Raw genomic sequence first — 27,657 nt, 5'->3', positions numbered from 1 at the left:
ACTATCTGAGCACCTACTATGTGCTAGGCAGTGTGCTCAGCATGGGGAAAGCACACGTAGAGTGCATAGTAGGGAATAAAGCCAGTTATCCAGGCAGTAAACACATGCTCTATGGGATGTGCCCCAGTTTTGAGAGCATCCGGTGGGCTGGAGAAGTATGTGTATGGCAAGAGATTTGTTTATTCTCTGCACTTTAAATTGACTTATAACTTATTTTTAATAAGGCCAGAAAAGATCTTGGATCCACGTGTGCCTAGCACTGTGCCATGGGCCGAGAGAAAAACACTTAGAAGATACAGTTTCTGCCCTTTGAGGATTTACGAGTCTATCAAACACTGAAAATACTTAGAGAAGGATTCAGTGTGTGGGACATGGGCTAATGAATTTGGAGAAGGGAGAGGCTAGTGTAGACTGCAGTGGGTGAAGGTAAAGGTATGGAGCTCTAGACCCTCAAGGGTCTAGATCCCCTGACTTTATTGCCAATAGTCTCATTCCCAGGATCAATCAAGGATGATGACCCTATTGATGACACCAATGGCATATAAACCCCCCAGTTATGAGTCCAGCCAGGGTCACTGTCATCAAACCATCCCCATCTACTGTTTCCATGGATACCAGTCACTGCATTAGGTCGGATGATACCCAGATGTGGGTGACAGCTAATATGGCTAGAGGCACTAAAGCAGGACAAGCAGGACATTGGGGACGGGATGAAGAAGGGATATTTCTGATTTAGTTGAAAGGAAAAAAAAGGAAGAAAAAGCCTCCAAGAAGGCTGAACGAGACAGTGCCTGGGGCCTGGTGTTGACACCACACCACTGGAGTCATTTCAATTCACAAACACCAGAGAGCCTTGGCCAGTTGAGCCAAGTGGTATTTAATAGGAAAGTCCTCATCAGATCAAATAACTCAGTCCAGGAGGGTAGCCTGGGATAGTTGTTGAGACACTCATCGATAGGCTGGTGACAGGCAGTGACAAATCCAACTGGATCACCATCAGGTTTCCCACAAATCACAGTCCAGCAGCCCTCCCTTAGGAAAAGCCTGCACCCCCAAAGCTCCCCAAGCCTGTTGCTGACCAAGTGATTTATGAGAGGACTGAGGTCAGGAAAACTAGTATCAGAGGTCTACTGGATATGATAAGAGAGCCTGTAAAAAGATAGGCTGGACAAAGTGCTAGGTCCTGTCACCATGTCAGGATAAGGTCAGGGTGATGCAAGAATTTGTGAAAGAGACCTTGCTACCTGGGCTCTCTGTGGAATCAGCCCTCACGCTACCTGGTTTGGCCAATGGTCAGGAGTCACCAGATCCAATTTGCAAATAAGCTTTATTGCCCATAGTCTCCTTTCCAAGGGCAGACTTTTAAGGTCATTGCCTTTTCAAGTACCATAGCAACAGCTCTACTACTTACTAGATGTGTGGCCCTGCAGGCAGTGACAGTGTCACTGAGTGTAAGTTTCCCTCAACTGTGTACAAGAAGGGGCCAGTGGTAATCTCCACTCCAATGGGAGACTGGGTGGACCTTCTGGTACACTGTTGGGCACATGGGGAGTTCTCAGTCGACTAGCTCCCCTTCCACTCACCTGTTTCCAACTCATTGTCAATATCAGATGTTCTATTTTGAGACATCCCAAATGAGAAGAGATCATCAAGGTCTTCGTTCTATAACCATCTTTCAACTTATGTGCAAAGGTCTTAACAACTCATTTCTATTTAAATAGAGGATTTGTAGCTGGAGAGGGCATGGTAGACCTCTGAGCTCCGACCCACCCATCTCCTCTCACCCTACCCCACCCCTGCATTCTCCTACAAGCCTTCACAACCTCATAACTCTTACAGTAGAAAGACCACTGGGAACCCAGAGATCTACTACCAGCTTCCCTAAAGAGGGGGGTACCATGGCCTTCCCATAGCAGTACAAGGGCTGCCTGACCTTCTGAAACTCATGTGTTTATTCAAAAAACATGAATGAAGTAAGAGCCTGGGAAATATCAGGTCCTGTGCCAGAGGAAAGAAGGAGTGAGGGCCCATTTCTGACCTCAGGACATAGTCACCTAGGGGAGAAACAGACATAGCAGAGTTTACAGCAGAGTGTGACATGAGCAGTGATGAACTCAGGACAGCCGGGGACACGTCGCCCTTGCAAGATGCTGCCCAAGATTCATCCCAGGCTGAATCCCAAATGAGGGTCAGTGCATCGCTGGCCGGGCATATGAGACAGACAGGAGCAGACACGTCACTCCTGGTTTCTAAAATATTGCCAAAGTCTAGTTTGGGAATTCCTCTGCCCGGAGGTGGGGGGACTTCTTTGAGGTGCAATTCACATAAAATTAACCATTTGAAAGTGAACAATTCAGTGGCACTTAGAACATTGACATGTTGGCCAACCACCACTTCTATCTAGGTCCTAAGCACTTTCGTCATCCACCAAGGAAACCCTGAACCCATTTAGCAGTTACTCCCCATCCCTTTCCTCCCAGTCCCTGGCAAACACCAATCTGCTTTCTGCCTCTCTGGATTTGAAAAAAGTGGGAGGATTGTCAAAGGAGGGGACAATCAATTTCCAATTCTTTGGCCCATGCACTAAACTAGGTTCTTCAGAAACTGAGTCATAGCTTGCCTTTGGAACTAAACGCATCAGAGTTCAAAGTCCAGCTCCAATCTCTGCACACCGAATCCAGTTTCTTTCTTTCTAACTCTCAGTTTCTCTACCTATGAAACAAAGTACCTACCTCACAGGACCATTTTAAATATCAAGAGAAAGGCCCCATAAAACAGGACAGCACTGCCCCATAGAATATATTCAATGAATGGTCCTGTAATAATTGTAGTTCCAGAAAAATGTCAACCTGAAAAATATCTAATAAATATATAAACTTAACACCTGCCCCGGTTCCCATATATGAGAATCTTATCACAAATACAATTTTTAGGAAATCTGAAGAAAGGCTAATTCCACACATGAGTGGATGGAGCATGGTGTTAGCATTAGACAGCTGGCTGCTTTGTTACCTTGGGAAAATTGCCATACCTCTCTGAGCCTACGCTCTCAACCATAAAATGGTGAAACCATCCACCTCATAAGATTGTCTTAATTAAAAAAAAAAAGATTGTCTTAATTAAATGTGAGTGTATCACCCTGGCTGGGTGGCTCGGTTGGTTGGAATGTTGTCCCATGCACCAAAAGGGTTGCGGGTTTGACTCCCTGTTGGGGCACATACCTGGGTTGCAGGTTCGATCCCCAGTTGGGGCATGGGTGGGAGGCAACCAATCAATGTTTTCCTCTCACATCAATGTTTCCCTCTCTCCCTTCTTCTCTCTCTCTCTAAGATCAATGAACGTGTCCACAGGTGAGGATTGAAGAAAAAAAGAAAAAGAAAAAATGTAAGTGTATCTACGATGAGCTGGTGTTTAACTAGCTTCATCTTTCCTCTGTTCATTCATTCTCTGACGCTCTCCCTTCCCCTGACTCCCCAGCCTCCCTTGCAGAATATGTGGCCCCACTGTATACTTAGCATTTAGGAACTCAATGATGCACGGATTTTATTGTAGGTGTTAGAATATAGCCTAGGAGAGATTACTGTTTTAGGTTAGGATCTAAGTCAAATGCCTGGCTAATACATTCTGTTTGGTCTGGTTTCTGTTTGGTCTGGTTAATGTTTGTTAAAAAAAAAAAAAAGAAAGAAAGAAAGAAAGAAAAGAAATTGAAATGTGTTTTTCAGGCCAGAGTCCTCACCATCGACATCTTATTATGTACCATTTACTTTACTTGGCTATATGATCTGCCTGTCCTAAAAGCATCTGTGATTCTTGTTTTATTTAGGGTTTGTTCCTTTCATTGTACCAAGCACACAAGTGATACCAACCACATTTTATATGCCATGCCTCTTCCAAGATTATTCTAAGCTCATCTCAAACCCTTGTAAATTAGAGGGAACCGCCAGAGCATGCCTCCCATACTGGAATATAGCAAAAGCGATCAAGCAAACCCAATGATTCTATTTCTATTTTTTCTAAATCCACCTTTTACTTTTAACATTAAATTAAATACGTTTAATTGAATTATTTCTAAGACTCTGCCTCTGTGAGAGATCACCAATCACCTACATGTTGGAGCTACCGATTCAATCCTACTTTTCAAACCTCCACAAGGGTTGACACCCACAGAAGCCAGAAAGCACCGACCGTGGAGTTCCTCCCTAATGCTCGCTCCTTAAACATCCTTGAAGTTCATCTGAGATTGTTGGCCCTTGCCCTTAAACAGACCCAGCTCCTTCAGAACCATTCCATCACTCAGTCATTCAGCAGCCCTTACCCCAGGAAGGAGTCAAAGTCCTCCATGAAAATGGAGGGTAACCCCCAGCCCACATGGGAGCTAGGGCAGATGCTCAGGCCCAGAAACCAGGTCTCGGTTGTGGTTCACCTCCCCAAGAGAGGCAGGAGGAAGAAAGTCTACCTCATACTCCACATTCCTCCTTCCACTCCCCCGTCCTGAAGAGGAGGGTCTACAGGAGGGCCCTAGAGACCTGGGAGAGAAAGTGCTGACACGTGCCTGGGACACAGCCCGCTCTAGATCCGCTGAAGCTGGGGGTCAGAATGCCTTCTCAGCCTCTGCCCCAAGCTCCCAAGACACCTTGCTAAACACCCCCCTCAACACGGTCCCCTTACCCTGGGAGGGGGGTCGCATCCCTCAGTGTTTCCAGCGATGGAGCTTCCTGATCCAAGTTCTTCTGGCACGTGAGTCCCTGTTCTTCTTCCCTCACCCCTGTGACCTCCAGGGACTGAGAGGCCTCAGAGCATCCATGCAGACCGATGGCCCAGCTCAGAGTGCCCCAGTTCTGCCCTGTCTGCCGGCCCCACGTTAGGCCATGGCCGGGCTCCTGAACGTGCTCTGCTCGGGGACTCCACTTCCTGGTTTTTCTTTTACAACTGAAAGTGGAAGCGTCTGACCAGGAGGGAGAAGGCGCCAAGCCTACCCTGGCAGCTTGTCAAACGCCTTAACCCCAGCCCCGAGGGCTGAGACGCAGCCGGCCCACATCCCACTGTTCACCCTTTCCTCCTTTGACCACCTCGGAGGGAGCGAAGAACAAAAATCAAACAAACAAAAGTGACAGGAGGTGCCCCTCAGACAGTGTGTCTGAGGAAGTGACGCTGCTCCCTGCTAGAGTCACAGAGCAGGGAAGTCCCTCCGGAGGCAACTCAGCCCTCACAGAACTCCCTGCACCCCGAGGGGAATCGGAGGCCAGCCCAGCCCCCGGGGGTGTCAGCCCCTCTCCAATCCCCAGCATACCTGCCTCAGGCCGAAGCAGTGCTGATAAAGCCACAATGCACCAGGCCAGGAAGGCAGGGGTGAATGGAAAGACTGTTTTCCTTCCTCTGACCCATCAGCTCATCCTTTTCATCCCCCAGACTTTAAATCAAAAATCCGTTCTGCTGCCTCCCTCACCTGGAAAATTAAAGCACAGTTCCAGACAAGCACACATGCCAGGAGCTGTCAGACTGACCTGGCTCGCATCTAGTAGCTTCTGGAAAACCCAGCGTCACACACACACACACACACACACACACACACACACATACACACACACACACACACACACAGAGCAATGACCGTGGAAAAGGCAAATACCTTCTTAGTATTGTTATGAAATTGTTTAGAATGTTCAGGCCTCCTGAAAGTCTGGAGGCTAGCAGAGGTATCAGGACCTGTACTAGTCTCATTGGATTCGCCGAAGGCTGTGGCCACAGAAGGGCACGGGAGCTTCCATTCTGAGGCTTAGAAGCAGAAATACGAGTTCTTCTGCCCCTTCCTGTCCCCCTTCCTCCCTCCCACCTCCCAGACACCCCGGAAGTTAACAGCACGTTTCCAGCCAGATTAGGATTTCTTCTCTCTCCAAGAGAGGAGTCCTAAAAAGTTCCAACTAAAAACACCAGGATAAGCCTGGCCACAATCTCAGAGAACAGGAGTTGGTCCCTGGGTCTCCCCGAGACCACCTAAGACATGGGAGAAGGTGAAGTACAGGAAGATGAGGGTAGCATCCCACTTCTGGGGTATCTCATGGCTGGAGGAGCACTTGGCTTGGCTTAGTTTCAGCAGCTCAACCCCCCAAGAGGAAGGTTCCCCCGGCGGAGAGCCCAGGACAGCAGAATGGGCGTGGAGTCTCAGCCACTCTAATGCGTGGGCTGTTCCCTGGGTGCTGTCTTCTTTTACCAACCAGATGAAGAGCTCAGAGCCAGGAAGAGACGAGCCTCTCTTTATTTCTAATTGTTTCCTCCAGAACCAAATGCTCAAGTTCAGAACACTCTGGCTCATTCTAAAGGGCTAGCTGACTTGCATTCCTAGTCAGTCCTCTGTGCACATGAGTAACAGCCCCGAGATTTGAGAGAACAGAAGGCTTGACAATCCACACGAATAGCAGCCTTTAGCAACACACTGGTCGTGACTCAAACCCTTGCCTCGCCACAACATCTCAGCTGTGTAGCCCAGGCCACGCTGTTCAAGCCCAGAGGCACATGATTTGTTTATGAAATGCGATACCAACCACCTCCCAATGAGGTAATGCCTGTCCTGCACTTAGTAGAGACCCCAGCACCCGATAGACTGTCTGCTAAGGTTTTTCTTCTCCTTTCTTCCAAATGGGAACGCTGCCATCAACAGCTGATGAATGAATGCCCTTTCTAACCATATTGACACAGAGATTTCTGAATGGAAGATGGAAGAGACCCACATCCTGGCTCCGTCTATAATCCTCAGAGGTTTTAAGTCTGTTTTGATAGTATTTAGTAAAATGAACAACTTTCTCTTCCAAGTCTCTCTCCTGCCAGCATTCAGCTCGCTTCAATGTCTCCACCCGGTTTTGATTGATTTTCTTTCTTGTGCCTCCCACATAAGTCAGCTAAGAGGACTACTCAACGAAATGCAATTTCATGTTGAAAGTGCCTTGGGCTGAGAATGTACACATGTCCCACTTTCCTCCCATCCCTGCTCTCCCATAGACATGTAAACTCTAGAGCAGGCAGAGTTACTGCTGCTTACCTGGAAGGATCCGCTCACTTCCTGGGAGCAGGGAATGCGCCCCTCACAGCTGGCTGTAGGGGCTCAGCACTGCCGGCAGGCACCTCTGCCTTTTCCACAGCACTGAGGACTGGCCACACCTGAAGGCAATGCGTACTGTCCTGAGAGTGGCCAACCAGCTCCCCTGGAAACTTTGAACCTGTTGCAACAGAAGTTCAAAGGTAGAAGTTACCTGTTCAAACACTCGTAGTAACCTCAGACAGTGAGAAGTGTAGAATTTGGCAAAAGGTTAAAACAGGAGATTGTTATGCAATGGGCTTAAGAGGAAGGGAAAAAAAAAAAGCCCTCAGCTACGAAAGCTAAGATTTAACAAGCAAAACCCTTTGTAGAGCCCATACCTCTGGGGGGAAAAAGAGGGTCGGTAGGGCTTTGCATCTGTTTTGGGGGCAGAATCCTTGAGATTGCAACAGGAAAAGGAAGATCTAAAGAAAAGCAGAGATTAAAGCACAACCTGAACTGACAGTGAGAGAAGAATGAAAAGCCACTCTAATTGTTACTCAAGCTCTAACTTTAAGGTTGGAATAAGCAGAGGCCAGTGACCCCTCCAGAATTAGAACATCGCTAGAAAACCAAATAAGGCAAATCACTCTAGAGTCTAGACTGAGGCACAAACAAGCTAGGTTGAATTTAGTACTCAGAATCCTGGCCTTGACCTGGTAGCTCTGTGTGTCCCAATACACCAAGATTGCGGTTTCGATCTCCCATCAGGGCACACACAAGAAGCAATCAATGTGTGCATAATTAAGTGGAACAACAAATCAATAGTTTCCTCTTCTCTCTCTCTCTCTCTCTCTCTCTCTCTCTCTCTCTCTCTCGTCAATCAGTCAACACAAAATTAGAATGCGGAATCCTGGCTCCAACTACCCACAGCTTAGCAAGGCCCTGGAAGGAGTAGGATTGCTATTGCATCACTGTTCAGCCTATATCCTACTCTCTCTTTCCATTTGGAAGTCCCTAATCCCCATTCTTGATTCCAAAATCTTGAAGACTACAAGGCATCATTACTGAACAAAAATGGTGAGTGGAGGTGAGAGAGGCCCTGGAGATTGTGTTTAATATCTATTTTCAGGTGAGGCCAATGGAGGCCTTTTCAGATGAAAGAAATCGCTCAGAATCACACAACCAGTTATCGGGGCAAGACCTGCAGTAGAGACACAGACACCCATCGCATTGCCTCTGCCCCGATGGTGCTGCATCACGGCTAAGTGTTCGTTTAACCACCAGTAGACCTTAGGCACTTGAAGGCTTTCTGTGGACCAGGCCTGCAGAAATTCGTGGAAATACTACATTAGGTTTCTTCTAACTACTTGGTCAGGTGCCCAATATAAAAATTAGAAGCCAATACCACTTCCTGCTGGTAGCCACTCCTGTGGGGAGGAGTGGCTACCACACTAACAAAGAGGTCTTATTAGGCCGGATTCTCCAGGTTTGAGGTGCATTAACTCTTCAAGGTCACTTCTCGTCACAGAGCCCTAGTTCTGCCTTAGGACCTGAGAAAAAAAGGGCTCTAAGAAGTGGCTAAAGAACTGGGAGCATGAGTCCCACTTGATTGGACAAATGCCAAGTTGTGTTGGACCACCTTCTGATGCAGCGGTTTCCAGAGCAAGATGCTTCAAGGCGGTGGTTCCCAAACTCCAGCAAGCCTCACGATCCCCTGGAGAGCTTGTTACAGCCCAGATGACTGAGCCAGTGCCAGAGTTTCTGGTTCAGTCGGCCTGGGTGTGGGCCTGAGAATCTGCATTCCTAGCAATTTGGGGTGATGTGGATGCTGCTGATCTGGGGACCGCACTAGGAGCTCACTATCAGCATCACTGCTCCAAGCAGCCACCTGACCTTCAATGGGCTCCACTACTGAAAGGTTAAAGGGGACCGTGTTTGGGGTAGTCTCGGCTATGCTGACCCTACAGTTGGGAGGACAACTTGACACAGAATGTAGCAGAGAGGTGTTACTCAAGATCGCTGGCAGGCCAAGTCCAAGAATAGAGCTTTGGCAACAGTGGGAGGAATTGCTACTCACTGTCCCACTTTTCCTTTACGTAAATGTAAATCAAAGCCTCATGGCATCACAGCCAGACAACCTATATGAGTAAGAGTGTGGGAGTGTAGGGGGCGTTACTTGACCCAACAGCCTTAACTTTATTCTTGAGGGTACCTGAGACTCCAAAAGGTGAAGTAACTAGCGAGGGTAAGTCATTGATTCAGTAGGGGAGAAATGTCCAGAACCCAGGTCTCAGCGCCCTAGCATGATACACCATCTCTTGATAAACCATTGTTTCCCATAGCATCGCTCTTAAAAAAGAAAGGTGTTAGCTATAAAAAAGAAAAGTGTTAGATAGGCTTACAGTGGGGCCTTGACTTACGAGTTTAATTCGTTCCGAGACCGAGCTCATTAAGGAGCTCGTTAAGGAGCTGTTAAGGAGCTCGTTAACTCAAATTACTCTATCAACTCAATGCAAAAAATCGGCGGAGAGACAGCTGGTATCTCAAAAAACTCATTTAGTCAGGACACTCGTAAGTCAAGGCCCCACTGTATTTTGAAACATCCTTCTGTCCTCCTGTTCTCCCCACAGCCATATGCAGTTAGAATTCAATAAAAAAAAGAAAATTCTTTTGAGATCGGGCATCCCGTGGCCCCGAAAAAGTGCCAACCTTTATTTTTCCAGGTCATTCATAGGTAAGGTGCTCTAGGTGTGGAAGAGTCTGACCCAGTAGCCGCCGCTCTGATCCACTTACACATGCTGCTCTGGTTGGTTTGTGTACATTCCTTCCCCTCTCCTAGGGACAGAGGAACCATGCATTTCATAGGCAGCAGTTCTAGAACACCAGAGGCCAACGTTCCAGAGTTTTCTAACAGAGCCTGGAAACAGTCGCTACACTTCTGGTGATAGGGCCTGACAACTCTTCAAAAGCAGAGTTTCTCCATTTTTGAGAGCAGGAAAAGACAAACCTTGGAAGTGAGCCAACTTTACATAACACCACTGTGTGTTTGTATAGTTCCTCCCAGTTTATCAAACACTTCCAGAAGATCTCTTAGACCTGTGAGGTGTCAGCAAGGACAAGACCTTCAGTGGCTGTTGGGAGCCGGGCCCCTTGACAAGGAATTCATGTGGCTCTTCCAGGAAACCTGCCAGGGAGTTAGAGTTTGCACAGATGAGAAAATGGAATCTCAGAAAAAGTTCATCACTCTCCCCAGATCCTAGAGCTTGGCCACGGGACCATGATGGGGGTAGTGGGGCCAAACATTATTTTTTTTAACACTTCCAGGCTATTTGGTAAAGACAGGCGATTTGTGGCTTGTCTATGAAAAAGAGCCCTTCTTTAAAGAGTTGGTTGCAAAGCAGATTTTAGAGCAGGGTGTGTGTGTGTGTGTGTGTGTGTGTGTGTGTGTGTGTGTGTGTGTGTTGCGGGGGGAGGGCAGGGGAATGAATCAATCAGGGCATCAGATATTATTTCAAGGTATTATGGGGGGCATTTGTAGATTCCAGACAGCATGAAGCTAATGAAGTCCTTCTAAGGAAAAGTGGAATTTCTCCTATTAATCCTCAGAATCCAGAGATTCCTCTTCAACCTCCAGCCCTCTGCTTTGGAATATTTCCTTAGACTTAGATGAGGGAATAGTTATTCAACAGTGCTCATTGTAAGCGTCCCAGATGAGGGCAAAGAAGAAGTATGGCGATGAGAAGAAAAACGGAAAGCACAGGGTGTCTGGAGGAGCTGGGGCACCTGGGCACAGGGAACACTTATTCACAAGGACCTTCAGCTGCTTTGACAGCTAAGCTAAGTCTTTAGAGCCAGGCAACACGTCCCAGGAAGAAAGGGAAGCAGAGTCCTAGAGGGGTGGGCTGAGTCAGTTCTTGTGAACTTAGTAACGATGGATCAGAAGGAAAGGAGGCGAGATGTCCCTCCCTACACTTAGCTGTGGAGCAGGGCAGAGGTTGCGATGCCACAGAGAGAGCAAAAGGAAAGCCGTGGTGGACCGACCTTTAGCTTCCCACATGGCAGAGCTGACGTTTACTCTTCCACTGAGATGTGAAAGGAAGGGGCGAAGTTCTTTAAACTCTTAACGAGGGTGCCACAATCGACCATTCTAATTATCAGAATTCCATACCCACCCTTTCCTGAGTTATCTGATGTTTCAAAGGGCTAATGGCACTCAAAGTACATCATACAGGGTAGAAATCTAAGGTTCTCATGCCAGCTCCTTTCTGAAGGTCTTGAAGATGATCATGATCATGGACATTATGGCAGCACTGCACCAAGAGCTCTGTCCATAATCATTTAACCTCACAGCGACCCCGTGAAAAAATTGTTATTATCATTTTGCAGAAGAGGAAAGGTTAAAAGAGGCCAGGTTGTGGCTTACAGTTGGCTCAGTCTCAGACTCAGATTTTGAGTCCAGGCAGTCTTGAGTCCAGAGCCCAAGCACACATGTATGATTGAGTACAACCCATTCCACAGACCCCTTGCAATCTTGTGTATTTATGTATGTGTTTCTCTCTGGGACTTTCATTGGTCACTCAAAGGAAATTAAGAACCATTGCCCCTAGAGGAAGCAGGACCCAATGCCAGCCACGTAGACCTGATGCCAAGGGTGGAACAAGAGCTACCTTTTCCCTTCTCAGAAGGCTGTCCCATCTGCTTGCTCATCCTTCCTGCCCCTGAGCTCATTTCCCACACAAAACCTTTCTTCACTCAACTAGAGGGGGCAATGCACCACACATTCAGCTGCGCACCACCCCTCCCCAACCCCCAGCTTTTTCTGCTTAGTTGTCTGCTGTTCTGTGAGTGCCCATTGCTCTGTGCTGGGCTCTGCAGTCAGCCCTGCACCATGCAGCTTCACAGTGCACATGGGAGGAGCTGGACCCATAGCTCGGTGTCAGTAGCAGCTCGTCTTGCTCAACTGGAGTCACTGACAGCAGCAGCTCGGGCACCCGGGCTCTTGAGGCCACTTGTTCATTCTTTGTGGGAAGGAAGTGTTACTCAAGCTTGAGCACTTGCTTGACAAGAATGGTGTTTGCACAGATTGCAAGAAAACTTCCCGCAACCCCCAAAACGTGCCCTCCTCAACCCCAACAACATGCACACACAGCAAATTGCCTTGCAAACTTAGCTTCCCACCTGACAAGCCACGGCTCATGATAGGCTAAGAGATACTGACCCCCCAGCCCTTGGAGTGGCCAGGTGTGCTCATAGGTGGCCTCACCTTGGGGTCCCAGTGTGCCAGATAAATACTAATCTTCTCAGGGTCATGATGTCAGCAAGGTTAAAACAGTGACACCAACAACCTACTCCTTTATCAGCAAAAACTTCTCAAGAGCATTTAAGAATCAGATGGAAAGTGTAAAGGCCCCCGAGAGAGGTGTCTGCTCTAAATTCCCAGAACCTTCCACAATCCCAAGGAAACGTCACTACCTCCCAGCAGGTTAGAAGGGGAGCTCAGAGGGAAGGTGCAGACCTGCACTGTCCAGTACTGTAACCAGGAGCCATGTGTGGCTGCTGAGAACTTGAATGAGGCCAGTCTGCATTGAGATATGTTTCAATATAAAACACACATCAAAATTTGGAGCATTAGAATGAATAAAATAACATAAAATCCCAACTTAAAAAAATATTGATTCTGACCCTGGATGGGAATCTCAATTGGTTAGATATACCAAGGTTGTGGGTTCAATCCCTGGTCAGGGCACATACAAAAAATCAACCAATGAATGTATAAATAAGTGGAACAATAAATCAATGTTTCTCTTTCTCTCCCTCTATTTCTTCCCCTCCTGTCCTTCCTCCCTCCTTTCCTGTCTCTAAAATGAATCAATCAATCAATCCAGAAATAAATACATAATTTAAAACTTTTTGATTCCATGTTGAAATAAGAATGTGGGATATAGTAGGTAAGTAATCTTACCTGTTCCGTTTACTCTTTCAAATGTGTCTTCTGGAAATTACTGAAGACAGTGTGGTGTACACTCTTTTTCTCTTGGACGACATTGATTTAAGCCAAAGGTTCTCTGCCTTAATGCCATGGAATATAAGCGAAAGGTGGTGTTACCGGCGGCAGCAGCGAGCATGTTATAACTGCTCCAGGTGAACTTGAAGAGGGCCCTGTCTTTAACCTGTTCCTCTGGTCTCTGTAGTAGCAATGGTTTGTTCTGCCAGATTTACATCATCCACCCAATGGAGTGTGTGACCTTGACTGAAGCAATAGTCCCTTGATAAAACTGCTACTACTCTCTCACTGTTGTTTAATGACAGGCACCATGGCGTGTATTCTACCTCTATGACTTCATCTAATCCTCACTTGAGCTCGTCAGAGTAATGACAAATGAGGAAATTGAGATTCAGACAGTCTACAACTTGTCCAAGCCAACTTAAGCCTCATTTTAAACCTGCAGTCCCAACCATCCTGCTACACAGCTTCCTACAGGGCGGTGTGGGAGAAACCTTCCACAGGCACTGCTATTTGGGGATGCATGCCAAGCCCTTCCCTCTAGCCAAGCGTTTAAAGACATCATCCTCTGTGTGGCAGCCTTGGTTGGGTTCCCCAGGCTCACAGCATGGAGAGAAACTGGCTACCGTGCCTGGCTAGGGAGCTATTTGGGAAGTTTAACATGAGCAGAGCGGAAATGACAGGAAATGGGAGGAGTTCTGGTCTCTCCGGACAAAAAGCTCAGGAGGGTGGAGATTCAAAAGGGACATCCTGCCTCCCTTTAGAAAAGCCACCCAGACACCAAGCTTAGTGCCAGGCCGGTCCCTGATTGGCTCAGACGGAAGAGCGTATGATTCTCATGGGTTAAAAGTATGTAATTAGCAGAGAAAGATGTATTAAGGCAAGAATACATTCTTTATTCGCTCAGTGTTTAAGATACTGTGAGAACAAAGGTGCTTTTGGAAACTTAAAATTTTCTGAAAAGTGGCTTCAGAACTAATTACATCACTGCTAATCATTTAGTATCTTTGATTACTCAGTATACTCAGTAGAGGGAGTATAGGCAGCTGCCCCATCTCTCCAGTACTTTCTGGAAGTTTTTGCTTTTCCAGTTAAGGCTTTTTTTTATTATTATTATTTTTTTGGCGGGTGGTCTTTACCTGGGAGGCAGGATCAAAGACCAGAAAATAAATATTCAGATCCGAAATCTGGCATTTAGAGCAGCCCAACCTGCTAAACTTCAGATTATATTTGTAGCCAGAAGAAAATTAGAAAATATTGATTGGAAACCCCAGATTGTCAAAGGCAACTGCTCGGGTGTCAAAGACACACTCCTGGTGGAAACAGGTGAGAGAAAGAACAAACATCACAGGCCAGAGGAAGAGTGTCCTTCAGCAGCTCGGGGTAAGTACAGGCGGTTGAAGTTTATAAGAGACAGGTGGAGTCCCCAGGAGGAAGGACCTCTTCCTCTCACACAAGCCTCTTCAGTTCCCCATCCCGGCCTTCTAGGCGTAATGCGTGTGTGGTCACCTAAAGGAGTGGCTTTTGTATCCAAGGAATTTGCTTTGTCACAGGTCCAGGAACTATGATCTCCTGCTTTATACAAGTTCAACCTTTGCTCCACTTTCTTCTGGCTTCTCAAACATTTACTCACCAGGAGCTTCATATTCAGTGAAGGTAACTCAGTATTTGCAAACGCTGAGAACACCAACTCGGAAGTTTGATGTTCACACCCTGACAGGTAATAGCCACCTTTGGCTTGCTCTTACTTCTGGGATGGTGTGTACAAGGTGTGCTAAGTCTTCAGTAACCTTCCCTTTAGGAACCTGTAAGCGAGACCCGGAAAAAAATTGCTGCCACCCCTGAGTGTGGTGTACTTAGTTAGTTATGAAGCCACCAGAGTCCTGGGATTTGAGGGCAAGAAGCTGGTAAGATCAGAGGTCTCTGCCCCTGCCATGTCCCCATTTCATAGGAAATGAAACAGAGGCTCAACTACAGTTTTAGTCCCTCGGGAAGCCTGAGGCTGATGCTTTTCTAGGAAGACACCTTGAGACGCAGAAGGGTGTGGGAGGGCGGGAGTGACGGCTGCCTCTCCCTTTGTCTTTCCCTAGGACATGGCAGCCTCATCTCCCCCTTCCAGTGGGCCACACACCTTTTCCCGCCTCTTCTGGAGAAGTTCGAACCCACTTATTATAAACCTTCATTGTTCTCTAAACACGGTCAGACCACTGACTTATAAATTGAAGGGATGGAAGTGGAAAGGGGGGGACTAGAAAAATGCTGGAAGTTTTATAAAAACCCCACCTCCCTGGACACAGCCAATCTTATCTGACCGTGGATGCTGAACAGCTGGGCCCATATCTGGTCTATGGTCCAGGCTGGCCAGCATCGAGGAAACTGTGACTTCCTCTTCAGGAAGCAGGGTTGGGATAAAGTAGCTAAGAATCAAAGCACCATCCCAACCAACATAAGGAACAGCCCCTGCACATCTGATGGACATACTTTTGTTCTAAAGCATTGTTGGATGAAACAACATGGCCTCTTCCCTCAACCACGATGCTCCCGGTAACTTATAGGCATAAGAATCTCCTGGGGAGGGGGGACTGGAAAAGAAAGTGGAGAATATAATATTTTTTTAAAAGAATAAAAAAAAAAAGAATCTCCTAGGAGGAGGGAGGACTGGAAAAGAAAGTGGAGCAATGAAGGACTTGATACAAAGTGGGTGGGCCTGTTACTATGGTAACGGTTTCCAAGTGATGGTCATTACTTGGACCACAGCAGGACTTGGTACAAAGTGGGTGGGCCTGTTACTATGGTAACGGTTTCCAAGTGATGGTCATTACTTGGACCACAGGATTGCTGTCTCTCTCCATCTCTGAGGGCGATGGTAAAAGGGAGGTGGGCTGAACTCCACAGAGAATAATTAGAGCCTACAGAGGTAAGCCAAGCGCCTCGAAGTGTGACCTTGCCAGCGTGAGCGGCTCCTGACCTGAGAATCCAGACTGCCTGAGTTTAACCCCCATGTTTTCTCTCCACAAATGCCAGTCTGTAGGGTTTGTTTCTAATAAAAACTTTTACTTTTCTTCCTTATCGCAGATATTAAGACAAAATTATGAAGATTAAGATAAGCAAAGAGATGAAAGCATACTCATAGTTCCCATCATAGAGCTTAGTGTATGTCCTCTTTGCTATGCAACTTTGTGTGCTTAAAAAACACACAATAAAAATAGAACACTATACATGTCATTGTATAGTGTCCTTCCCAATTAATACATAGTGACTTAAGTGTATAAATTCACTCATTTCAAAAAATATATTTTTATTGATTTCAGAGAGAAAGGGAAAGGGAGAGAGAGATAAACATCAATGATGAGAGAAAATCATTGATCAGCTGTCTCCTGCACGCCCCTCACTGGGGATCGAGCTGACAACCCAGGCATGTGCCCTTGACTGGAATCGAACCCGGGATCCTTGAGTCCACAGGCTGACACTCTATCCACTGAGCCAAGCCAGCTAGGGCTAAATTCACTCATTTTTAATGACTGTCTGGTTTTCATTCATATAGATTAATTATATGTTATTTATTCATGCCCCTGCTGTTAGACATAAAAGTTGTGTCTAATTTTTGACTGTTAAAAAAAAAGCCAGTTTAGTAAAATCTTAACATACAATCTTATTTGTTCTGGATAAAGCTCAAAAATTGGCATTTCTGAGTCAAAGATCCATATGTTTTAAGGCTTTTGGATGCATATTGAAAAACCAGCTATCCACACCCACCAGCAGTGTATGTCTATTTCTTAAAGGCTCACGAATGCTGATCATCAGCAGTATTTTCTTCTGGTTTTGACCATGTTCACATGTAAGCACTTAGGAATACAAAAGAAAATACTTATGCTTATCATGATTACTATTAATTTGCATATATAAAGGCCCCCAACTACGCTACATCTGAGGATCCAAAGAGGGACACACATAGTCACTTGACCTCAAAGCTCCTCAGAGAAAGAAAACATGTAAACAGAGCAGGAGTACACATTTTAAGATGTTTATATATGGAAGGGGAGAGGGGATACAGAATGTATAATAACATATTGTTCCCAGAACCCTAGCTTTGAGATCATGACTTATGCAATGACACACCCATTGGGAGCGCTCCTTTACTGAATTCCTTCTAAGCATGAGGCACTGTGCAAGGTAATTATATAATTTCACAATATCTTTACAGCATCCTTCTGTGAGGGGCAGTGTTAAACTAATTCTGAAGTTGAGAAAACTAAGGCATGGGTTAAACTGACTTGCTTAAGGCCACATATATATGGTAAGCATCTGAGCCAAAAAAAAAAAAAAGCCATGGAATTCTGCCTAGGATTAGATCAAGGATATCTTTAGACTCAGGAGACTATACAAATAGATGCCAAATTGTCCTAGTAGAGGAGAGAAAGAATCTGAAGCTCCATGACGAAGCAGTTATGGTGAATTTGGTTGGGAGAAAAGCAATTCCAGGAATCCAGGGGGTTAGAAATGGCCCCCTTAGATGAGCCTAAGGCTCAGTAATCACACCCTGGGGCTTGCTACTGAAGGAAGATGAGTAGAGAATAGTTATCCGATCTTCTTTTCCTCTTCTCACTTCAGATTATATCAGAGCTTCTCCAACTTTAGTGTAGGTAGGAGTAATGAGTCTGTTAATTGCAGATTTTCAGAGTAAACCTCAGACTGGTTTGGAGGGTCTGGAGTAGGGTCCTGGAATCTGTATTTTTTAACTATCAGAAGAGACTGATGTAGGTGGTCCTTAGATCAAGCTTTGAGTGTTAGTGTTCATTCATTAGACCAGTGGTTCTCAACCTTCTTAATGCCACGACCCTTTAATACAGTTCCTCATGTTGTGGTGACCCCCAATTTCATTATTACAAATTGAACACAATTAAAGCGTAGTGATTAATCACAAAAACAATATGTAATTATATATGTGTTTTCTGATGGTCTTAGGCGACCCCTGTGAAAGGGTCATTCGACCCCCAAAGGGGTCGCAACCCACAGGTTGAGAACCGCTATATTAGAAGCTTCTCCCTAGTGTCCTAGGCCAGAGTGAGTTAACCCTCTCATAGCCATTAGCTCACTTAGTCTAGAAAAATTATAAGATTAATGTAGTGAGTGATAATTACCATTATTATGAAATCAACATCATCAATCATTGTCATCATCATCATCACCATTATCTAGCATAGAGGAGTGGCTCTCTTTGCCCAGGCATTGTGCTGAATGCTGGACTTGTATGATTTCACTTAATCTTTACCATATTACTTAGGGGAAGACCTCATTATAGTTTAACCCCCATTTTATCTATCAGGAGTTGAAGGCATAGGGGAGGAAGTAACATGTCCTAGGCCACACAACTAATATATGGTGGAGTCAGAATTTCAGCCCAGGCCACACTTGAGTGGTTCCCATAATTCTTAGTTAAGTAGCAGAGAGGGATCCTGGAGCTGGGGGTGAGTGGGGTTCTATGCTTTGCCCAGGACCATAACATTTGTCAGTGGTGTCACTGGATCAATGACCAGGACCTCGTCGATGCCCTGCCCAAGCCTCTTTCTGCAAGACTGCTGCTTCTAGATGTGTTAGGACAGATTCTGAAAAGAAAAGGTTTCAGCTAATTAATGGCACCGAATAGAAACCAAGCTGTGGTCCTCAGGGAACTCTGCACTATCATTTAAGCTCCTGGCATGAGTGGTCAGGAGACTGAGCCTCTCTGAGTTTGGCAGTGATTTCGGTGTTAGGCACTATCCATGGCTCCCTGGGCAGGTGCTGAGGCCCCACTTCGATCTGGGCTCTGTTTGGGGGTTGCATGCCATGATGCCCACCCAATACTAGTTCTAACACTCTTTGCCAGTGTGTTGGTGACTTGGCTTGAGGCTGCTAAACTCACTGTGGGCTTCCAGGCTCCCTGGAACATCTCCCACCCATTCAGTGTGCAAAGGCTGGGCGCGGGCCTCCAGATTGCCATGGACAAGGTCAACTCAGAGTCCTCAGACCTTGGAAACTTCAGCTGGGAGTTCACTTATACCAACTCAACCTGCAGCGCCAAGGAGTCTCTTGCTGTCTTCACCAACCAGGTCCAGAGAGAACAGATTTCTGCCTTGTTTGTACCAGTGTGCCCGGAAGCAGCAGAGGTATACAACCTTCTAGAAACTCTGGCTGGGTTTCCATTGGAAGGGGTGGTCTTAAAGATGATGGGAGAGATTTGAATAAGCCCTCGACAAAGTTGGCATTATTAAAATAATAATATGTCAGTCTTGGGTGCCATTTTTTTTGAGATGTAATTAGACCATGTAATTAAAACAGCCAACATTCTCTTTAAAGAACGCCTTTCAAATCAATAATTGTAAGCTGTTGATGCTCACTAACAAACTTGTTGACCGTTTGGACTTGGTATTGTTGTAGAGAGACTCATTTTTTATTTTAATGCTGTCAGCCACATGGCTCAGAAAAATTAAGAAGGAAATTCATGCTTGGTTTTTAATTGAAAAAATATCTTTGTTTGTGTAAGTTTCCCCTTGGTGTGTGTAAGAAATTATTCAGTGACGGTAAAAGTAAGTGAGAAAGAAGGGAGTAGGACCGATTGCAATAAGCTGGGCAAGAAACGGAGAGACATCAGTGACTTGTAACTGTTTAGCTAATGGGATTAATTTTGTGGAAGTCCTTGGGTAGCTCATGCTTAGGTATTGATGCAAGGCCTAAATAGAAAGGAGCATCACAATTCTCACTCTCACAAATACTGCAGAACTATCATTAGTGGGTGCTGTAGAATTAAGTTCATGTTTTAATTGGAATTTTGTTTTCTCCTGAAATTCCCTATTTGACACACACTGTCCAAAGCCTACCCATTTTTCACAGTCAAGCTCAAATGCCATTCTTCACCTCTCCATCCTCACCTCTATATCCCTAATTCCCAAATCAAAAGTAATTTCTTACTTTTCTAAACGCTTATAAATCTATTGTCTGTAGTGAATGGTATATTGAACTCTAGTAGTTATTCTTGTGTGTCTTAGATCCTATAATAGACCATAAACTCCTTTAAGAGCAAGGTCTGAAAAATGAATGAGAAATTAATAAGGAACAAATTAGGAGAGAAACACTAAGAGAATAAATAGTAGTTATGATTGTGGGCTCTGGATCCATACTGTCTGTATTCCAATCCTGCTCTACTATTTGTTAGCTTTGTGTTCGTATGTTTTTCATCTATAAAATGGGTAATGATAATACCTACCTCATAGAAATATTGTAAGAATTGAGATGATATGTGTAAGCTCTTAGCAAAGTGCTTGGCACATATATCATCGTTATTCTTGTCCTCTGAGGTCTTGCATACTCATGTTGGCTACAAGACATTATCATCAATATTCCAAAAGACAGGCTCCAGCATGACCCATAGAGTCACTGAATTAAAAATTTATGCAGCTATCTCACAATGGGGTTTGAGTGTAGCATAAACTCAATTATGAAAAGTCATCCTTTTGGTTACTTTCAAGGTTATTGGTTTGCTGGCTTCTGAGTGGAATATCCCCATGTTTGACTTTGTTGGACAAACAGCGAAACTGGAGAACGACTTCTTGTATGACACCTATGTGAAGCTTGTGCCACCCATGTGTGAACTTGGTGATGTGCTCCAGAAAACTCTCCAGTACCTGGGCTGGAAACATGTCGGGATGTTTGGAGGTCACTCTGGGACTTCCTCCTGGGATAGAGTGGGTGAGCTGTGGAGGGTTGTAGAGAATGAACTCAAATCCCATTTCACCCTCACTGCCAGGATCAGATACACCAACAATGATCCAGTCCTCCTGCAAGAAAATCTTAGGAATATATCAGCAACTTCCAGGGGTAAGTAGAAAAGAGTCTTCTATTGCTTATGGTTGGAGAGACAAATAGAAAGAGCAGATAGAAACCCTTTATTTTTCTTTGGGTGTAAAAAGCAGATAGAAACAGGGTACAAAGATAATGATACGTAAAAACAATTTTCCTTTTGGGTCAACATCACTATCACCAACTATTTTTAATCTAAAGTGAAATCCCATATGCTATAGTGTTATGATTCAACTAGAGGCCCAATGCACAAAAATTTGTGCAAGAGTAGGCCTTCCTTCTCCCAGCTGCCAGCACCAGCTTCCCTCCGGCACCCGGGACCCGGGCTGCTTCCCTCTGGCCCGGCTTCGTCAGGAAGGACATCCAGAATGACATATTGTCTAATTAGCATATTACCCTTTTATTATTATAGATGACTAAGCTCTGGAAGCATCTTCCAGGTGGGTTGGGTCCTGGACTTGGGCTATTGTTCAGAGCATGGGCTCTGGGGAAAGACAGCCTAAGTTTGGAACCAACCTCTAATACTTTCTAGCTGTGTGATCCTGGGCAAATACCTTTACCTCTCTAGGCCTCAGATACCTTATCTGGAAAATGAAGATAGTCATCAACTCCTCAGGAAAGTAAGGATTGCATAAGGTCATGCCTGTAAAGTCCTTAGCACTGTGTCTGGACATAGTAACTGGGCAACATATGATATCAATTACTTTTGTTGTGGTGTTTATAAGGCTCTATTTTCTCTTTTAAAAAATATGTTTTTATTGATTTCAGAGAGGAAGGGGGAAGGAGAGAGAGATAGGAACATCAATGATAAGAGAGAATCATCAATAGGCTGCCTCCTGCATGCTCCCTACTGGGGATTGAGTCCACAACCTGGGCATGTCTCCTGACTGGGAATTGAACTGTGGGTCAATGCTCAACCACTGAGCCACAACGGCCGGGCATAAGGCTCTATTTTCTAGCTGGATTAGTACCTGACTCCTTTCTGTTCTTTAATAAACTAAGCCTTTCTAGCCTTGGCACTTTAGGACTTGCTGATCTTGGCCTGCAGTGCCACCTGCAACCCCATTACCCTCCTTCATCCCCCCATGATTCACTGGTATACTGTCTGCCTGACTGTCAGCTCCCTGAGGGCAGGGGCCTTTTGCCTTGCTCATCACTGTATCCTGTCCTTAGTTAACACAGTGCTTGGCACATGGTTGGAGCTCAGAAAAGTACATTATAATTTACCTCATTTATTTCATTTGTGTGTCCTCACAATGCATGCTGATGTGTTTGAATGGAAGAAAAGTACCATGGCCTCCCTCTTCCCCTTCCCCCATTCCAACTAGAAAGTCTGGGTGGTCCTGATTCTAGGTCCTCCTTCAACTCCTCCTGTGTGGCTGGTGATTAACAAGCCAGATCTGTTGTTCAGAGCCAATGAAACAGAGAAACGGGAGCATCGAAGTGGTTTTAACCTTTTTGACTTGTATTTTTGGAGAGAACTGCAGCTAAGACTTTAGTTCATAGGGTAAATCTGCCAGTGGGTACGCTGCTGGTGCTATATTCTGGGGATAGTTCTGACATCCTCTTTCCCCGAAGCATGCTCAGGGAAAGAAAAAGTTCATGTCTCATTGGGAGCAGTTTCAGGCCAGAGTTTAAAAAGCATATGATCATGTGCAATTGGCTGACTCTGTGTTTTTTTCCTCTTATAGTTATTATCTTAATCTGCAGCTCAGAGGATGTGAAAACCATTCTGCTGGCTGCAGAGAACCTGGGACTCCACACAGGAGAATTCGTCTTCGTCGTTTTGCAGCAGTTGGAGGTGGGTGCCAATGACCCCCGAATGGCTCCTGCAAGAGGTAACGAGCATGGAGCACTGGCTATGTGCCAGAGGCGTTAGCTCCCTGAAGACTCACCACAACCCTAAGAGGCAGGCACTCTTGTGCCCTCATCCTAAAGTTGGGAGACTGGGCCTGAGCTGGAAGAACTTACCCAGAGTTCTCTTGCCCAGTTAGTGAGTGGTTGATCCAGGCCTTGGTAGACTGTCAGCCCACACCAGCTGAGGAGGAACTGTCACTCTTAGCATGTAGCTGAGACCTCCCCTAAGGACTCTCAAATATAGGTGGCTCCCACTTTTCATGGCCACCTCCCTGTGTCCCTGTTGGGAGTCCTAAGAAAGGTCTGGAGAGACCAACATACTGGTGGGTGAGGCCATTCTTGGGTGACTTGGTTCTTTTGGTCATGATAGGAATGGCTAAAATGTAACATGTGCCTCCCGTGAGGAATGAGTTACACATTTTACACGCACTGTTGTACTTAATATTCCCAAGAGCCTTGTAAGGTAGATCTTATCAGTATTCCAAATTACAGATAAAATATTGAGTTTTAGAGAAGTAAGATACTTTATTCAAAATCTCAGAGCTCCTGAGGAGCATAGCTGGTCTTCCAAACCAGGTCTTCTGGACTCTGGAACAGAGCCCTTTGAGCACTTGAGATGCTAAAACTCATGTCAGCTCACACCACTCTGTGGGGAGATACTTTTATTTTCCGTGTTTTACAGATGATAAAACTGGGGCCCTGAGGTAAAATAACTTGCCCAAGGCCACATGACTAGTAAGAGGGAGAGCTGGTATTCAAACCCCAGGGGCTGGCCTCAGAGTCTGTACATTTAAACATTACCCTACACTAGCAGGCTTCTGGGAAAAGCCACTTGCATTTAGATATGGACACACTGTGTAATTTTCCCAGCAGTTTTGTCTTCCTAAAATGAGCTTTTTAAAATGATCCTAAGAAGTTGAAATTGAGCAAAAGAGTAAAGGAAGATATATCACAATGTTCCAGATTTCTTTTATCTTTTTAATTTTACTTTTTAATTACAGTTGATATTCAATATTATTTTATACTAGAGGCCTGGTGCACGAAATTTGTGCACTCAGGGGGTGGGAGGTGTCCGTTAGCCTGGCCTACACCCTCTCGCAGTTCAGGAGCCCTCAGGGGATGTCCAACTGATGGCAGTTGGACATCCTTAACGCTGCCGCAGAGGCAGGAGAGGGTCCCGCCACTGCCGCTGCACTCGCCAGCTGTGAGCCTGGCTTAAGGCTTCTGGCTGAGTGGTGCTCCCGCTGTGGGAGTGCACTGACCATCAGGGGGCAATTGCTGTGTTGAGTGTCTGCCCCCTGGTGGTCAGTGCACGTCATAGTGACCGGTCATTCCACCATTTGGTTGATTTGCATATTAGCCTTTTATTATATAGGATTAGTTTCAGATGTATAGCATAAAAGTCAGACAATTATATAACTTACAAAGTGATCCCCCTGATAATTCTAGTACCCACCTAGCACCATACATAGTTAATACAATATTATTGATTATGTTCCCTGTGCTGTATTTTACATCCCCATGATTATTTTGTAACTACCAATTTGTACTTCTTAATCCCTTTACCTTTTCCATCCAGCCCCCTGCTCCCATCTGGCAACCATCAGTCTGTTTTCTGTACCTATGAGTATGCTTCTGTTTTGTTTGTTCATTTATTTTGTTCTTTAGATTTGATATATAAGTGAAATCATATGGTATGTGTCTATCTCTGTCTCACTGATTTCATTTAGCATAGTACCCCCTTGGTCCATCCATATTTTCACAAATAGTAAGATTTCATTATTTTTTTTTATGGCCCAGTAATTGTCCATTGTATACATGTACCATCACTTTTTTATCAACTTGTCTATTAATGGGTACTTAGGTTGCTTCCATATCTTGACTATTGTAAATAATAACATAGGGGTGCATATATATTTTCAAATTATGGTTTGGATTTCTTCAAATATATACTCAGAAGTGGAATTGCTGGCTCATAATTTTTAATTTTTTTAGAAATCTCCATATTGTTTTCCACAGTGGCTGCACCAGTCTGCATTCCCACCAACAGTGCATGAGGGTTTCCTTTTCTCCACATCCTTGCCAACAATTACCATTTGTGAAAATGTTGATGATAGCCATTCTTATAGGTGCGAGGTGATATCTCATTGTAGTTTTAATTTGCATTTCTCTGGTGATTAGTGATGTTGAGTATCTTTTCATATGGCTATTGGACATCTGTATGTGCTCTTTGAAAAAGTATCTCTTCAGGTCTGTTTCCCATTTTTTAATTGGATTTTTTTTGGGGGGGTTGGTGTTGAGTTGTATGAATTCTTTATAAATTTTATAGTGTCAGCTGTCATTTCTCTTCTTTCATTTCTGATTTTATTTATTTGGATCCTCTTTTTTTTCTTTCTTTTTGGTGAGTCTGGTTAAAGACTTTTCAATCTTGTTTTTTTTTTTTTTTTAAATCAGCTCTTGGTTTCATCAATCTTTTGTATTGTTCTTTTAAACGCTATTTATTTTTGCTCTGATCTTTATTATTATTTTTTCTACTCATTTTGGGCTTTTCTAGTTCCTTTATGTATAAAGTTAGAATGTTTATTTGAGATTTTTCTTGTTTCTTGAGGTAGTCCTGTATTGCTATGAATTTCCCTGTTAAGACTGCTTTCACTGTACCATAGATTTTGGTTTGTTGTGTTTTCATGTTCATTTTCCTCAAATTATCGTTTGATTTCTTCCTTGATCTCATTGTTAACTCATTCATTGTTTAGTAACATGTTATTTAGCTTCCATGTGTTTGTGTGTTTTTCAGGATTTTTTTTTCTTGTATTTGGTTTCTAGTTTCATACCATTGTGGTCAGAGAAGATGCTTGATATGATTTCTTCTTAAATTAATTTTGACTTTTTAAAAATATGTATATTTCATTGATTTTACAGAGGGAGAGGAAGAGAGACATCAATGATGAGAGAGAATCATCGATTGGTTGCATACCCCTCACTGGGGATTGAGCCTTCAACCCAGGCATGTGCCCTGACTGAGAATGGAACCGTGACCTCCTGGTTCATAGGTCGATGCTCAACCACTGAGCCATACAAGCTGGGCAATTTTGACTTGTTTTTTGTTCTAACATGTGGTCTATTCTAGAGAATGTTCCATGTACACTTGATATTTATTTATTTATTTTTATTTCATTTATTGGCTTTCTTCTCACTGCTTTGATGCCAGCTAGAAAATGTGGGCCTTTGAAGGCAGGCCTTCTGGAGTCATTGTGTTGCCCAGGATTAGGATGTAGAGATTCAATTTCAACCATGACTTGACACATTTCTGTGCTCAGTGTATACCCTACAGAATGACTACACTGATTTCATTATATTGCAGGACAGTTTTTGGAAGGAGGTATTAACAAATCAGAATGGGACACACTTCCCCACCATCTATGAGTCTGTGCTTGTCATCACCCCCAGCTCCTCCGGAGAAGATCCTGGAGAGGAAGGCTTCCGACAAGAAGTCTACCAAAGGCTGAGAGGGCCACCTTTCCACAGCTCCATCTCTGCAGAGGAGCAGGTCTGAGATAGGGTCTCCCTGCACAGGTCCCTGCCTTCCCTTTTCTGAGGATATTTGTGTTTGGCTTTAATATTCTCCCTCTTACTTCTCCTCTTCTTTACCCCCCGTCCCCGCTGCCTTCCCCCGACATACTTCCTCATCCTCCACAGCTGAGCATAAACAGTGCTGTCTTATGAAGTCTGCACCCCAGGACTACAGAGGAGGACAGAGGTTATTGGGTTACTGAATGGCTTTTGGAGTCAGAGATCTGGGCTCCATCCGAATGCTACTATTTACTAGCTGTGGGACCTTGAGGTGAATTTCTTAACCTCCCTACACCTCAGTCTCTTCATGTGAAAAGTGGGACTGATAATGACATCTGCCTCCAGCCTTGGTTTTGAGTACCTAATAACACAGCACATAGAAGCAATAGAATAGAAACCAGTGGTACTCAAACCATGACAATGTCCTTTCTTTTCCTTTCCCAGGATTGAGAACTTGAATTGAGCAGTCAGAAATGTAGAGCTAGAACAGGTCAAGGCAATTAGATGGTCTGGAACAGGGAGAAGTCAGGAGAGAGAGGATCAGCCAATGGGTAGTCCAGTGTGTGTGGGCTGATGAGGCAAATGTCTGATACCCACAGAGAATTTGTTACAGAGAGACCATGGGCCAGAGCTGGAGCTACTTCCTGTGACAGGTCACTGATGACAGGGGTTCCATTAGGAACAAGGTGGCCAATTGTGGCTCCTAACACACAAGGAAAGATGATCAATCAATGAATATTTGGGAAATTGTCTATTAAGTGTCAGCTTTGTACCAGGTTCTATGTGCCTACCTTTTAGCGGGCACTTGCATGTTTGTTGGCTAAATGAACAGACAAGAACATGTATTAAAGACCTACTATGTGCCAGGTAGCACAATAAGTAGAATATCTATCCTGCCTCATTAAACTGTGCTTCTACTCACCAGGACAGTGGCTTTATCCCCATTTTATAAATAAAAGAGATGAGATTCAGAGAGGTTATGGAACTTACCCCCAAATTTCATAGCCAGTAAGTAGAAAAGCCAGTCTCCTCCAAAATCTACCCGCTTTCAATTAAACCATATGCCCACCCGCCTATGGCCTAAAGAGATCATGTGATCTAATTGGGAAAATGAGACTAAAGAGGAAAAGTGAAGATTGTGATATCCAGATTTAATAGCCCAAGTCCGAGCATGCAGAGGGCCCTCCCCTCGCAGTGGAATGGATGGAGAATGTGTTATACTATTAAGACGGTGGAGAGAAATTCCTCCTAACTGAGACATGGGCTGTGACTCAGGAGGCCGTGGGCCTATTTAAACCCAGTATTTGCTTCCCTCCTTGAAGGTGAGCCCTTACTCTGCCTACCTTCATGACTCGGTCCTGCTCTATGCTCAGAC

General features: G+C 44.8%; 2 protein-coding genes across 4 annotated transcripts in view; one reads left to right on the top strand and one right to left on the bottom strand.

The window, feature by feature from the left end:
* Positions 1 to 13,459, bottom strand: part of ACSL5 (acyl-CoA synthetase long chain family member 5) — a 46,407-nt gene extending 32,948 nt beyond the window's left edge. The window contains exons 1-2 of one of the 3 annotated variants that reach the window (XM_023753359.1): positions 12,978 to 13,459; positions 7,037 to 7,214 (exon numbers count right to left, since the gene is read on the bottom strand). Coding sequence is in view for 1 of the 3 variants with exons in the window: in XM_006088129.3 (XP_006088191.1) it covers positions 4,669 to 4,687 (19 nt within the window). In the remaining 2 variants the exon portion in view is untranslated. Of the gene's footprint in view, positions 1 to 4,668; positions 5,127 to 7,036; positions 7,215 to 12,977 lie in introns of those variants that run through there. The other 2 variants (XM_023753360.1, XM_006088129.3) reach the window with 2 other exon arrangements.
* Positions 13,460 to 14,728: 1,269 nt separating this feature from the next.
* LOC102441815 (guanylate cyclase 2G-like) overlaps positions 14,729 to 27,657 on the top strand; it is a gene marked incomplete at its 5' end in the record, with an annotated part of 40,040 nt that continues 27,111 nt past the window's right edge. The window contains 6 exons of the mRNA XM_006088180.2: positions 14,729 to 14,739; positions 18,886 to 19,165; positions 20,525 to 20,873; positions 22,547 to 22,656; positions 26,074 to 26,259; positions 27,605 to 27,656. Coding sequence (XP_006088242.2) covers positions 14,729 to 14,739; positions 18,886 to 19,165; positions 20,525 to 20,873; positions 22,547 to 22,656; positions 26,074 to 26,259; positions 27,605 to 27,656 — 988 coding nt within the window. The remainder of the gene's footprint in view (positions 14,740 to 18,885; positions 19,166 to 20,524; positions 20,874 to 22,546; positions 22,657 to 26,073; positions 26,260 to 27,604; position 27,657) is intronic.

Source organism: Myotis lucifugus, unplaced genomic scaffold (genome assembly GCF_000147115.1).
Source record: "Myotis lucifugus unplaced genomic scaffold, Myoluc2.0 scaffold_44, whole genome shotgun sequence".
NCBI classification, from domain to species: Eukaryota; Metazoa; Chordata; class Mammalia; order Chiroptera; family Vespertilionidae; genus Myotis; species Myotis lucifugus.
The sequence above is the reverse complement of the archived record's forward strand: the minus strand, read 5'-3'. Positions and strand labels throughout refer to the sequence as shown.